General features: G+C 40.2%; 1 protein-coding gene across 4 annotated transcripts in view; it reads left to right on the top strand.

The window, feature by feature from the left end:
- cdon (cell adhesion associated, oncogene regulated) overlaps positions 1-13,819 on the top strand; it is a 104,463-nt gene that overhangs the window by 81,188 nt on the left and 9,456 nt on the right. For all 4 annotated transcript variants that reach the window (XM_043676880.1, XM_043676883.1, XM_043676882.1 and 1 more), the window contains 4 exons: positions 2,979-3,084; positions 6,790-6,912; positions 10,470-10,703; positions 12,930-13,216. In XM_043676880.1, coding sequence (XP_043532815.1) covers positions 2,979-3,084; positions 6,790-6,912; positions 10,470-10,703; positions 12,930-13,216 — 750 coding nt within the window. The remainder of the gene's footprint in view (positions 1-2,978; positions 3,085-6,789; positions 6,913-10,469; positions 10,704-12,929; positions 13,217-13,819) is intronic.

The raw sequence follows: 13,819 nt of genomic DNA, 5'->3' as shown, positions 1-13,819 counted from the left end.
ATAACTTCCCAACTTCTATACTCAATGCCCTGATGAAGGCCTGTGTGCCAACAGCCTCCTTCACTCTCCTGTGTATCTGTGACTCAAATTTTAGACAACCATGCACCTGATCTCTAATTTCCTTTGTTACACTACACTCCTTAAGACCCTCTCATTCATTATTAAACTCCTACCTGGATTTGGCTTTCCAAAATGCAAGACGTGACCCTTACTTATGTTAAACTCCACATGTTATTTCTCAGCCCACTTCTGCTGCCGATCAAGGTACTGCTGCAATTTCTGGTAATGTTCCTCATTGGAACCCTCCTATTTTAGTGTCATCTGCAAACTTACTATCCTTCCAGCCCGGCACCGCCTTCCTGGCCTGCAGTCTTCTTCTTGACCTCTCCGCCTCCATCCTACTCCGACCTATCACCCTCACCTTGACCTCTTTCCACCTATCACATTTCCAACGCCCCTCCTCCAAGTCCCTCCTCCCTACCTTTTATCTTCTCCTGCTGAACACTCTCTGCTCATTCCTGAAGAAGGGCCTGTGCCCGAAACGTCGAATCTCCTGTTCCCTGGATGCTGCCTGACCTGCTGTGCTGTTCCAGCAATAAAGTTTCAACTTTGATCTCCAGCATCTGCAGACCTCACTTTCTCCTCCTGTTTGTTCAGCAGGGTATGGGTCACCTATTTAGAATTTCATCCTTTAATATTAATTCAAGGTTGACCATGCAGAAACATGTCAGAGCACCACTGTGTGCTGAGGATCCCATCTCAGCTGCCTATCTTAGCTACATTTTAATGCAAAGCCACCAAATAACTGCTCATCTTTCAAGGCGCGAGCACAGTAAACAAAAACAGGTCACACTTAACTCTCGTGCTTTTCCAAAATTGAACGGAAAACACTTTTAGGGTGTTTAATTAACTTAGATTGGAATGATATTTTAAATAAATAATTAAGGGAATCACATTTCTTCTTCATTTGTTGCCTCCTGTCTCTGTACTTTCTTTGCCATGCCTCATTCCATTATTGGATATTCTTTTAGATTCCAAAGAAGGGTGGATTAGTGATAAAAAGGGCAATAATGCAGAAGCTGTAAAACAGAGGGCACATATTCAATGTCCAGCTGGAGGTCACTTGGACAAGATGGACATTAGTAAACTGAAAAATGAGCTCCTTCTGTGCAGTCTTGCAAGACAATTTACGTGATGACCATTCACGTTTGCAGACATTTATCTCCCTGTTGTACTTCAGACAACTGGGCAGACTCATTGAACACACAGGCCTCAATATGAACAAATTAAATCTTCCTCCTTCAACGCAGACTCAAAGTTCAATGGAATTCTTCAATGGCTATTGCAGGCAGACAACAATCTTGATTAGAGTCATTTAGTTCCCAGACATGCAATGTAACTCCTTATCATTGTGATTTGGAAATGCTAGAGGACACAGGTCAACAAAAATTATGTGCAAGGAAATTAGTTTTCCTTTTAGATCAACAAATAACAGTGAAAACATTGTGTAAATGCACTGTTGGGCATGCTTCACAGTGGCTTCTGTTTGTCTATAGTTCCTCTAACATTGATTTTGTATTGAGCTGGTGCCACCAGTTTTAACAGGTGTGTTTTGTGCGTCTTCCTGGCCTTTGCCCATGTTTTTCTTTGGGGTTGCTACCAGCTCTGCAGGCCAGTGCCACTAAGGGTTTGACCTAAATAACAGTGGTAATTGCTCTCAAAAGTAAACTGTGAAGTACCTCGAGGACAGGATAGATTATATAAATGCTAGTCTGTTCAAAGTTTGCTTGCCTGCTGTCTTGAGTTTGTCCCAAATACCATTCCAGGATAAATCTGTTTGCTGTTAAAACCAAAATCCTAAACACCAAGAGCTGATTTTATGAAACTGACCCCCAGATGTGAAGATTTGCCCACCAGGAACATCAATAATTAAGGCACAGATGCGTGGATGGAAAATCATTTGAAACTTGCACCTGAATTCCCATTATGTAATTCCAAAAAGTAAAACTTCATGTTAGACATCTGGTTTTGTTAAATTGACCCTCGGGATTCCTCTCAAACTTCTAATTCACATTTTTCAGGAGTTCAGTTAAACTTAAAGACTCAAAAAAAAAGTTGCATGGTACTGATGTTAACTAGATATCTCTTTCTTGAATTTAGATAAAATTTACTAAATGTCCACAAATGGTAAACATTAGAACATCAGTAAATGTACCATCATTAACTTTATTCCATTAGCAAGGTGATCAATTTAGGGAGCATGCATTATTTTCCTAGCACCCTGTTGAACTGTCCATGACTCCTAACCTAAACTAGAGCACAGACTGTCCAGTAACTGCCATGTAACTGACCTAGGGTGCTTGACTCTTGGCTCTGAAGTAGAGTTTGAGTTTCATTGATATAGTTTACCCATCTGCAATGGGAACGGAACAAACACCAGGTGGGAAATGGTCTTAATTTGGTGACCCACCTGAGATGAGAGAAAGTGGTTGCTTAGGGATTGATATTATTGGCTAATACAAACAGATCAACTTTTACTGGTCTACCCCTTTTAACAAAGCATCATTGATGTAAGTAGCCTGATTGGAAAAGAGAGAAGGGAGGCTTTAAGAAAATGAATAAATCGTCTTTGATGTAAAATTAACATGTTGTTGTTGCACTTAGTTGTCCTCTTGGCTTGAATACCTTTAATTCGTGGCACCAGGGATCTAATCTGTCTGAACACCTCTCTACTAACTCATTGTGTTTCAATAACAATGAATGTGGGGCAACCTTGATATGAGCATGAATCTACAGCACAAACGTTTATCTAACATGGAACTACATCTATGGTTACATTAAAGCCCACTGTTGTGATAGATTTTATACATGATATGCATAACTTTGGAAGGCTGAGGTTACATATTAAAAAAAACTCCTTATGATGAATTGCAGCTTTGCCAATACTGATATTTCTATTGATCTGATTATCTCAACAGTATATTCCATCCAGTAACAACAACACTCCCATCCAAGGATTTTATATCTATTACCGACCGACCGACAGTGACAATGACAGCGACTACAAGCGAGATGTAGTTGAAGGTACACAAAGGAAAAAAGTCCTATTGTCAGTGATTTAACCATTGTTTACAATAATTACAAAATCCTTGAACCCAGCTGGACAGGCGCAACTCCTGAATAGAAAAATTAAAAATAATGTCACAATCTTATTTTAAGAAAGGAAACTAAGATTAAAGAAGGAAGTGTAATATGAACAAAGTACTGTGGATGCTGGAGATCTGAAATAGAAGCTGAAAATGTGTTGCTGGAAAAGCGCAGCAGGTCAGGCAGCATCCAGGGAACAGGAGAATCGACGTTTCGGGCATAAGCCCTTCTTCAGGAATGCCCGAAACGTCGATTCTCCTGTTCCCTGGATGCTGCCTGACCTGCTGCGCTTTTCCAGCAGCACATTTTCAGCTCTGATCTCCAGCATCTGCAGACCTCACTTTCTCATCTGAAATAGAAGGTCAAGTGCTGGAAAAACTTAGCATGCCTAACTGCATCTGTAGAGAGAGAGAAACCGCTAATGTTTCAGCATGATAAAATATAACTGTTTGCATCTGAAAGGGGCTAGAAATTGATGGTTTTTGTGCTATTGATGAAGTGGGAGGAGGAGCAAGTGGAACAGATGGTGAGTGTGTCCAGAGAAAATGACAAAGGAAGTGCTATTAGTGGTAGAGAAGTGATGCAAGTGCCGAATAGGTTTAATAGCAGAAAATAGGACTGAACTGACGAGTGGGATGTAATCAAAATGGAAGTGTGTTTATGGTCTCAAGTTGCTGAGCTCGAAGTTAAATCCTGAAGGCTGTAAAATATCTAAGCAGAAAATGAGATGTTCTTCCTCCAACTTGTGTCGGACTTTGCTGTTACACTGCAGCAGGCTAAAGACAGAAAAGTTATATGAGAGCAAAATGGTGTGAAGAAATGGCAGGCAACTGGAAGTTTGCGGTCATTCTTAAAGACGAAGCAGAGGGTTCTGTAAAGCAAACTCCAATTATCTGTTTTGTCTTATAGTACAAATTATAATCTATGTGAAAGGAAATTTAATAGAGGCAGGCAAAAGTAAACTCCTGTCAGAACAGGGAGGTTCTTCCAGGTAACCATATTCAACACAGCTGTTATTGAGTGACTTAGGTGAACAAAATAACTGTCTAAATATTGGTGGGTATGTGGTAACCAGGGGCCAACAATGGAAATAGGCTTTGAAGATGTTCCTACCATTTGCTGCAAGACAGTTTTGGTAGCTCGAAACAATGGAGTTTGTCTTCTGTTATTAGAGTAATTGGGGACCTTAAACAAGGCAATGTCTCTAATTATGTTTGAAGTATGTACATTTTCTTCTTCTAACAGGCCTTCTGATTCCTCTTCACATTAGCAAATGCTACAGCCATTTCCATTCCCTTACTCCCCTGCTGGATAATATCAATGTGAAAATGTTGTCTGAGGGTAGAATGTAGCTCATTCATTATATCCTTCCATAGTCGAGTAACTTTCCACTGCCACTTTCTGTCCAGCTAATGACTGGAGAATGGCTACTTGAGAGAAGTAAAAGTGGGGTTGGCACTTGTATCCCTGTGGTAGTCAATTACTTCAGTAGAGGCAGCAGGAAAGAGTTTTGAGGGTTATTGGGCAATTTTCAGTCATCCATTTTAGAAGTAACAATTTTAAGGTGAAGTAAGGATTTAATTCCTGATTTATTTGTTCAATAGCACTGTTACTGTAATATCAAAATGTGGCCATGACCATTAGTGAACACAGTTACAACTATAAAAATAAGTGAGACTGTGCAGAGCAGAGTCAGGAGTGTAAGTACAGGCAAGACTCGGAGCTGTGGGAGGTAGACCTTCATTCCCTGTTGCCATAGCGATCTCTCAGGTGGAATTTCCTGTCAAAGACTTTATTAAACACTTAATTAAATTCTTACCAGCAATGCCCACCACACTCTTCCACTTTTATTTTAATTAAAGTACACCACAAATCAAACTGGGTGCAAAGGAAAAAATTGCTAAGTAATTTTCAGGAGGAGGGGAAAGTGTTTTTGGAGGCTTTTAACAGCCTGGGTACGGGCCAGGAAAAACAAAATGATGTGATCAGACTGCAAAGCTTGGACTGTGCAGTGACCCAGGGCCAAGAGTGACTGCGGCCAGGAGACAGCAGGAATTCAGTCAGTTATTTTCACTTTCCCTTTGGGATTCTGTCTCACAGGAATATAGTAACCAGAGGCAAAAGATTTGTTTATTAAATTATTGTGCTGGGTTTTGTTTTCTCATTTTAAGGAAAAGGAAGGATTGACTCCGTCCAGGCTGAAATCATGCTGCTTGTTAAATTTCTGTCCAGACTCAAGGCAGTAAGCAGATTTCTAAGCCTGCTGTTTGATAATTATCTTGACAGAATTTTGATTTACAATGTCCCAACAGATTTTTCCTCTTTTGCCAGTGGGGGATGGGGATGTAGTAAAAGGGCCACAATCTGGATAAGTGAATGCAGAACATTGCAGGAGGAATCAAAGTTTTCATAAAATAAAATTCTGAGGTCATTTTCCTGAGAGAGTGATTTTAACATTGAATCTTTATCTTGCACACACCATATTTTTTAAAACTACGCTTTCCAGTTATATTCATTGGTTACTGATGTCAATTGCTTATCATTTTGACTAAACTAAAATACGTCCAGGCATTCTCATTTTGTCCTGTTATTTACATAGTGAATCCCTTCTTCCAGGTCAATTTCAACAGTCAATAACACACTGCTAAATATTTCACTGCAGTCAACTCAAAGCCATTTCTTTTCCAAACAAACTGGCAAACTCAATTTCATCATGTTCCTCCTGATTTGCATTGATTTGACCATTCATGTCAAAGTTTGCAGCAGAACATTTTGAAATTCTTGTTATGTACTTGTCTTATTCAACAATGTGCAGCATAAACCATTCATGTTAAACTTTAACTTGAAAACATTTTTGTAATATAGTGGAATCGTCTAGGTGTGCAATTAAATCATTAGACTATTAATTAAAAAAAACTAAGGATCCAATTTTGGCACAAACAACAAACAATTGAATATAATTTATTTCACTTCTGTATTGTATCATTTTGAATGTGTTCTGAATTAGCAATAAGTTCCTAATGACCAATAATATAGCCACTGTGCTAATCCAGTTCATATTTGACTGAATACCCACACATTTAGTTCAAATATAGGAAATGGATTAGTCGAATGAAAGTCAAATGTAAATAAACAGTATGCAAGTAAGTATCTCTCAAACAAGATTGCATGGCTCCCTCTGATCAGTATAGATCAAATGAAAATGCAGGCTGCTGTCTCCAGTCCTGATATCTATAATAGCCTGTAATGATTTTTTTTTAAATCCCATACTTAAGGTGCCTTGGTCCCTTTTGTTTTTTTTCTTTAACCTGTGAGCTATCATGATAGTACTGATGTTGTGCAGACACAGACATAAGCATCATTAGGTTCAGTTTCCTGTTGCAGTCCCGTTTGCTTACCAAACTAAGATTCAATGAAGAACAGGTAGATCAAACTCTTAGGTTTTGGTAGAGTCATCCTAGATTCAGTAGTGTGTGTCGGACACGCGTTAAATAAGCAATTTTTATACTAGTTGTTCCAATGCACTTGTTCATTTTTATCAAAATCAATGAGATCTACCCTCTTTATACAGTGTAATAAGATTTGTCTGCATGCATAAGGTGGTTAAACAGACATCATCTAACGTGTTTATTTATGATGCAGGGAACAAACAGTGGCATCTCATCAGACATCTGCAGCCTGAAACCTCATATGATATCAAGATGCAGTGTTTTAATGAAGGTGGAGAGAGTGAATTTAGCAATGTCATGATCTGTGAGACCAAAGGTAGGAATTGCTGCTACCATAATTGGCTTTGTCTGGATGTGATCTCCAATATTCTGTTCGATCTGCTAAGTTCTGTGTTGATACTGCACAGGATTCTGATCACGGTGGCACAGGGTTAGCACTTCTGCCTCACAGCGTCAGATACCTGGGTTCAATTCCCGCCTCAGGCGACTCTGTGTGGAGTTTGCACATTCTCCCCATGTCTGCATGGGTTTCCTCCGGGTGCTCCGGTTTCCTCCCACAATCCAATAAAAAATGTTCAGGTTAGGTGAATTGGCCATGCTAAATTGCCCGTAGTGTTAGGTGAAGGCGTAAATGTATGGGAATGTGTCTGGGTGGGTTGCCCTTCAGCGGGTCGGTGTGGACTTGTTGGGCTGAAGGGCCTGTTTCCACACTGTAAGTAATCTAATCTAAAAGAACAGGTGAGTGGAGGACCAGCTTCATTAGTGCCTATTGTTGACTCTCTTGCCTGTACTTGTTCTCTGAAGAATGGCTATTTGATGAGATGTGTTTGGGCAAGCAAAGTCCAGAGCTACATCCAAGCAAAAGTATGCGTGTCTTCAAGAGGGAAAAAAAAGTCATAATTTTGATACATGAGCATGTACTTTTTAAAATATATTCACAGAATGGGAGTTTGCAGGTGATGTTCCCATATGCTCAGTTTTGCTCAGTGGTTAGAGGCCTCAGGTTTGAGGGGATGATATTGCCAAAGGACATTTGACAAGTTGATGCAGAACAACATATAGACATTATACACTGCTGCTGCAATACATATTTCAGGTGGATGGGGTACCAATCAGAAAAGCTTTGTCCTTATGTTACAATCTTAAGTGTTGAAGCTGCAGTCATTCAGACAAGTGTGGATTGTATCATTCACATTCCTGATTTTTTACCTTGCAGATGGGAGGTAGGCTTTGTGAAGTACGGAGGTGAATTAGTTGTAATATACATTGCCTCTAGATTACTCTTCTTTAAACCCATTCAGTTTCTGGTCAATGGTAATACCCTGTTTTTTGTGAATGGTGCAGGATTCAGAAATGGCAATGTTATTGAATGTCATGGGGAAGTTTGTTGGATTCTGTTTGTTGGAGATGTCAGTGCCTGGCACTTCTGTGAAGCGAATGTTAATTTCCAGTTGTCAGCCCATACCTGAATTTTGCATGCAAGCATGAGTGCTTCATCATCTGAAAAATAAAGGGTTAATAAGGAAGCAGCTGAAAATTAGACCATATCCCCACTCCCATCCCTATCCTAATTCCCACTGACTTGATTTTATTTGCTGCACTCGCTCAATGCTGTCCTGATACCAGGCAGTCACACTCACTCACCCCAGCTGTTCTGTTCATATTTGGGTCTGGAGATGTGCTCCAGGTAGTTTCCAACTGACTGTTGGTTAGCAGGTTATTAATGAATATCTGCTTAATAATAATGTCAGTGACCACTTTCATCACTTGATTAATAATCAAGAGTAGACTGACGCGGTAATAATTGACAGGTTTAAATTTGGCTTGCTTTATGTGGACAGAATCTGCCTAGACTATTTCCAGATCTATTGGGCAGGTGCCAGTTTGGAACTCTAGTTGTCTGAAGACATATGTAGTTCAAGAGCACGTGGACTGCAGCTGTTCAAGAAGGCCCTCACCACCACCGTCTCGAGGGCAACTAGGGAGTAGGCATTAAACATTGGACTAACCAACAATGCCCACATCCCACAAGTAAATTAAAATTAAAAAAAGAAACGTTTTCACTACACCCAATATGTTTTCAGGGTCCGTAGTCTTTGCTGTAGCTAGTGTCCTCAGCCATTTCTTGAATTGCATTAACTGAGAAATGACTTCTGTAATTGTGGACCCCTGAGCAGAAGAGACTGGTTAATCAAACATTTGGTAGTTCTGGCTGAAGATAATTGCAGTTATCTTTTGAACCTCCGCATCATTGAGAATGGAACATGCGTGGAGCCTCCCATTCCCTGAAATTGTTCTAATTGTCTACTATCATTCATGACTCAATGTGATGAGACTGCAGAGTTATGACTTAATCTACTGATGTTCACTTTAGCAATCCTGTTTAGATATTGAAAATCAGAACACAGAATTTAAAAAATATTATAGATACGTGATGCTGTATTTCTTCAGAAAGATATTTTGGTCCTTTTCTTTATTCATGCAGGGAATATGGGCATTGCTGGCGAGCCAGCATTTATTGCCCTTGAGAAGGTGGTGGTGGTGGTGAGCTGCCTTCTTGAAAAGCTGCAGTTCACTTGGTATAAGTCTGCCACGTTGCTGTTAGGGAGAGAATTCCAGGATTTGATCCAGTGACTGTGAAGGAACAGAGATTACAGTTCAAAGTTAGGGTGATTGATTGCTTGAAGGGGCATTTGCATGTTCTGGTTTGCCCACGTATCTGTTGCCCTTCTCATTCAAGCACATTTTGAAAGATGGTTAACTAACTGTACACAGTACACCGTGTACAGTCACTAAAATGCTTAAGAACATTAGGAGCAGGAATAGACTATCCGCCATCTCGAGCCTGCTCCACCTATTGAAGAAATTCAAGATTGATTTGCCCTAGGCCTCAATCCTCCAGATCTTCATTGCCCTCCCCAGTTTTTCAAATATCAGTATTCCTCCCTTCTTAAATATTTTGTGATCTAGCCTCCTCAGTTCTCAGTGAAGACTTCCAATCATTCACTACCCTCCTTAGTGAATAAACTTTCATACATCTCAGACTTGTATGAGTGCCCCATTACTCTGTAACTATGAACCCTAATTTGTACCACACTAGTGGAAATATCTTCTCAACCTTATTTTTAGGTACACCTGATGCTGTTGCTACACTCCTTGTTGAATCTGATTTGATGCCCTGGACTGATGTTGGCATTCTGAGGCATCTATCCTCCATGAGGATGCAGACCAATTTGGAATACACTTCCTCTGTCGCTTGTGGCCCATGATGCCTCATAAATCCTTAGTTTTGAGTTGTTCCTTATGTTCTGAATTTATCTCAATTAACAAAAAGACAGCACCAAACATCATGGTAAAGAGTGTTGCATAGTTACCCCTAGTAATGTAGGCAGGAACAGGTGCATTTGCAGCACTTAGATTGCTGAGGAGGAGATTGATTCTTATTGTGAAATATTAGATTAGATTAGATTAGATTACTTAGTGTGGAAACAGGCCCTTCGGCCCAACAAGTCCACACCGACCCGCCGAAGCGTAACCCACCCATTCCCCTACATTTACCCCTTTACCTAACACTACGGGCAATTTAGCATGGCCAATTCACCTGACCTGCACATCTTTGGACTGTGGGAGGAAACCGGAGCACCCGGAGGAAACCCACGCAGACACGGGGAGAATGTGCAAACTCCACACGGTCAGTCGCCTGAGTCAGGAATTGAACCCGGGTCTCTGGAACTGTGAGGCAGCAGTGCTAACCACTGTGCCACCGTGCCACCCTTGGCTGTATTTCTTCAGAAATGATGTGAAAGTATTAGATATATTCACATTTTAGCAATGTTGCTTCTTACTGTCACTTGCTCCTCTCTGTCCTTTTAGCACGGAGGTCCCTTGAATCCTCGGAATACTCTGTGGTGATGGGTGACGACATAAGTACACAACCTAATCTCTCTGACCACCAGGGTGGTGGTCATGGGGCATCCACTTCTGGCACACGGAGCAATGATATGTTATACCTGATTGTGGGCTCAGTGCTAGGGATCATGGTTCTCATCCTCATTATCTTCATTGCCATGTGCCTATGGAAGAATCGTCAACAGACAACGCTACAGAGTAAGTAGTCATGTGGATTACCCTTACCTGTGTTTCCTCTGAGGAGTATAATTTATTGTGAGACTTGAAGTATTTTGAACTTTTCATCCCAGTACAGTCACTTTAATGCTAATTATTTAGAGACCCTGCCATTTTCAAGTCGTTGAATCTTAGAAACAAATTATAAGAATTTAAATAGAATTCTTTTATATTTTACACCCTGACTTTAAAATTATGGAGAGAACTTAGCCAGACTTCTGTTTTTTTTAATGAGGAAGGATGAAGGAGCAGAAACTGAGTGAAAGAAAATACAGTTATTCAATAATAAATTTAATGTCTTCCTAAAGTCCTCCTGAACAAACAAGCTTATTAAGGTAACTCACCCGAATGGATGAAGAAATCTTATCAGAATAGCAGTCAAAACTCGTGTCCATAATCATACCAACTCCATATGTTTATCACCCCTGTCCTTGCTGACCTACATTAATTCCCAGTCAAATATGTCTTACTTTTAAAATTCTCATTCTTTGTTTTAAGATGCTTCATGACCTCATCCTTCACTCAATCTTTCATCTTAGCCAGCTTCACGATCTTGCACGATTCCTATACTCATCCTGTTCTGGCTTTTGAGCATCCTCGGTTGTAATTAGTCCAACATTTCTGACTGTGTCTCTTGCTGCTTAAGGCCAAAACTCTATAGTTTTGTCCTGAAACCCCTCTGCTCATCATCTTCTCTTCCTTCCTTTAAGTGCACCTTAAAATCCAGTTATCCCGCTAAGCTTTTGGTCATCTGCTCCAACGTTATACTTTGTAACTTCGTGTTTCATTTGATTGTATTGTATTCCCATGAAGTATCTTGGGTTGTTCAGTTACTTCAAAGGCACTACATAAATATCCATTATTAGTGTAACATCTTGGGGTATATACAAATTAGTGAGAATATTGTTTTATACCTTGTATATGGCCCATGGCATAAACAGCCAGGAAGGCAATTAGCTTGCAAAACCCTGCTCCAGAGCGGTGAATAGAGTTTGGCTGAGGCACTGTCAGTGCAAATAGAAAAGATATTGAGTCAATTTGGCAAAGGAAGGATACGTATACAAACTCATTCCCAGCATGGAGTCTGAGCCTGATGTTCTTGTTCATATGCTTGGAAGCTCATGAGAGAGCTGTCTAGCTTGTGAATTTTGATTCCAGTTGCTAAGGCTGCATGCTGACAGCAAAATCTTCCAATTACATTTAATATATCCACCCCATTCACATAATAGACCTTTTGTTGTAAAACATTCTGACCTTTTTAAAGAAGTTGAGCACTTCAACACCAGTATTAGAGAAATGTGCATGCACCATTGTTATATAACTGGGCAATCAATACTGGACTAGAACTTTTTTGTTAGATCATCTTGTGAACATAGTAACTGTTCTTTTAAGTTCTTCCCCTCTAAGGTGCTAGACTGTTTTCAGCTCCTCCACTTACACTTTGCTTTTCTACTTGTCAGCTGCATTAAATTGTTGATTGGAGAGTGTGGATATCTACAATCCTGTGCTCTCAGTTGCATTCACACAGAGCAAGAACGCTAGTTGAATAATCTACTCTGCAACATCTGTTTCCAACATACAATGGTTTTAAACTGACATCTTTCTGATAAGCATAGGAACCAGAACTATGAAATCTATTCTGCAGTTCATTATGATTGCACCACATACATATTAACTTCCCTTGTATTAGAGTGGTTTCTTTTCTTCAGCAAAATTTACTTACTTAACCTTTTGAGAAAGATATTGGATTGGAATGGTAATGCTTTGAATTGCTTTGGGTATATTTAACGGAAAATGCTACTCCCCAAGTTTGTTTTGCTAGCTTTTAATTCCTCATCTGTTTATACTAACAAAGGCATATAGTCTGTCTTAAGTTCCAGCATTTGGAAGCATATTAGGTGTCGTAGTGATTGCAAAGAGACAGGCAACAGCTGAGGTATGTCGATGAAAAAGAGGCCCCTTCCACAACTTCACTTTGTAAACCTGATACAGGCCTTTTTTCCAGTACAACTGCAACTGGAAGGCTTCATAGGTGGTCACTAAGACTAGGCCTTAACTATTGTCTTAACTCTTTAAATACAAGTTTCATGAAGGGAGTTGATTGATCAAAGTTTTTGAGAGAACTGTAATATTCATTGATATATCTGCAAAATGGGGAGGAGGCATAATTCAGATTGCATACATAAATTTTGTATTTATTTTTCCTAGAGTATGATCCTCCTAACTACCTCTATCAAGGCCAAGAGGTAAATGGCCAGCTGATGGAGTATACCACCCTGCCAGGCACCAGTCGAATCAATGGAAGCATTCATGGCAGCTACATTGGTAATGGAAGCCTCAGCAATGGCTGCCCACACCTGCACCACAAGCTTTCAAATGGGGTGAATGGACTGATGAATGGGGGAATCAATGGAGGAACTGCAATCTATCCTAACCAGACAAACTCGCTGCAAAGAGCCCACATGGACTACGACCAAGCTCACCATATTATGAATGTAAGGAGACAGCTGAGTTTTTTTGGTGGAAAGAATCGAGCCTAAAGTCATGTTTAAAGTTGTTGCTTTAATTGTGAGCTTCAACATTGTTTCTTCCTTAACACTTCAAATATTATAGGCAAAAGTGAGGAGTGCAGATACTGCAGATCAGAGTCAAGATTAGAGTGGTGCTGGAAAAGCACATTAGGTCAGGCAGCATCCAAGGAGCAGGAAAATCTATGTTTCGGGCATGAGCCCTTCATTAGCGTTCATTAGCAGAGGGATTGAATTCAAGAGTTGTGAAGTGATGTTGCAGCTGTACAGGACCTTGGTTAGGCCACATTTGGAGTACTGTGTGCAGTTCTGGTCGCCTCACTTTAGGAAAGATGTGGAAGCTTTGGAGAGGGTGCAGAGAAGATTTACCAGGATGTTGCCTGGAATGGAGAATAGGTCGTACGAGGATAGGTTGAGAGTGCTAGGCCTTTTCTCATTGGAACGGCGAAGGATGAGGGGTGACTTGATAGAGGTTAATAAGATGATCAGAGGAATAGATAGAGTAGACAGTCAGAAACTTTTCCCCCGGGTACAACAGAGTGTTACAAGGGGACAGAAATTTAAGGTGAA

The sequence above is a fragment of the Chiloscyllium plagiosum genome, chromosome 35 (genome assembly GCF_004010195.1).
Source record: "Chiloscyllium plagiosum isolate BGI_BamShark_2017 chromosome 35, ASM401019v2, whole genome shotgun sequence".
Taxonomy (NCBI): Eukaryota; Metazoa; Chordata; class Chondrichthyes; order Orectolobiformes; family Hemiscylliidae; genus Chiloscyllium; species Chiloscyllium plagiosum.
The sequence above is the reverse complement of the archived record's forward strand: the minus strand, read 5'-3'. Positions and strand labels throughout refer to the sequence as shown.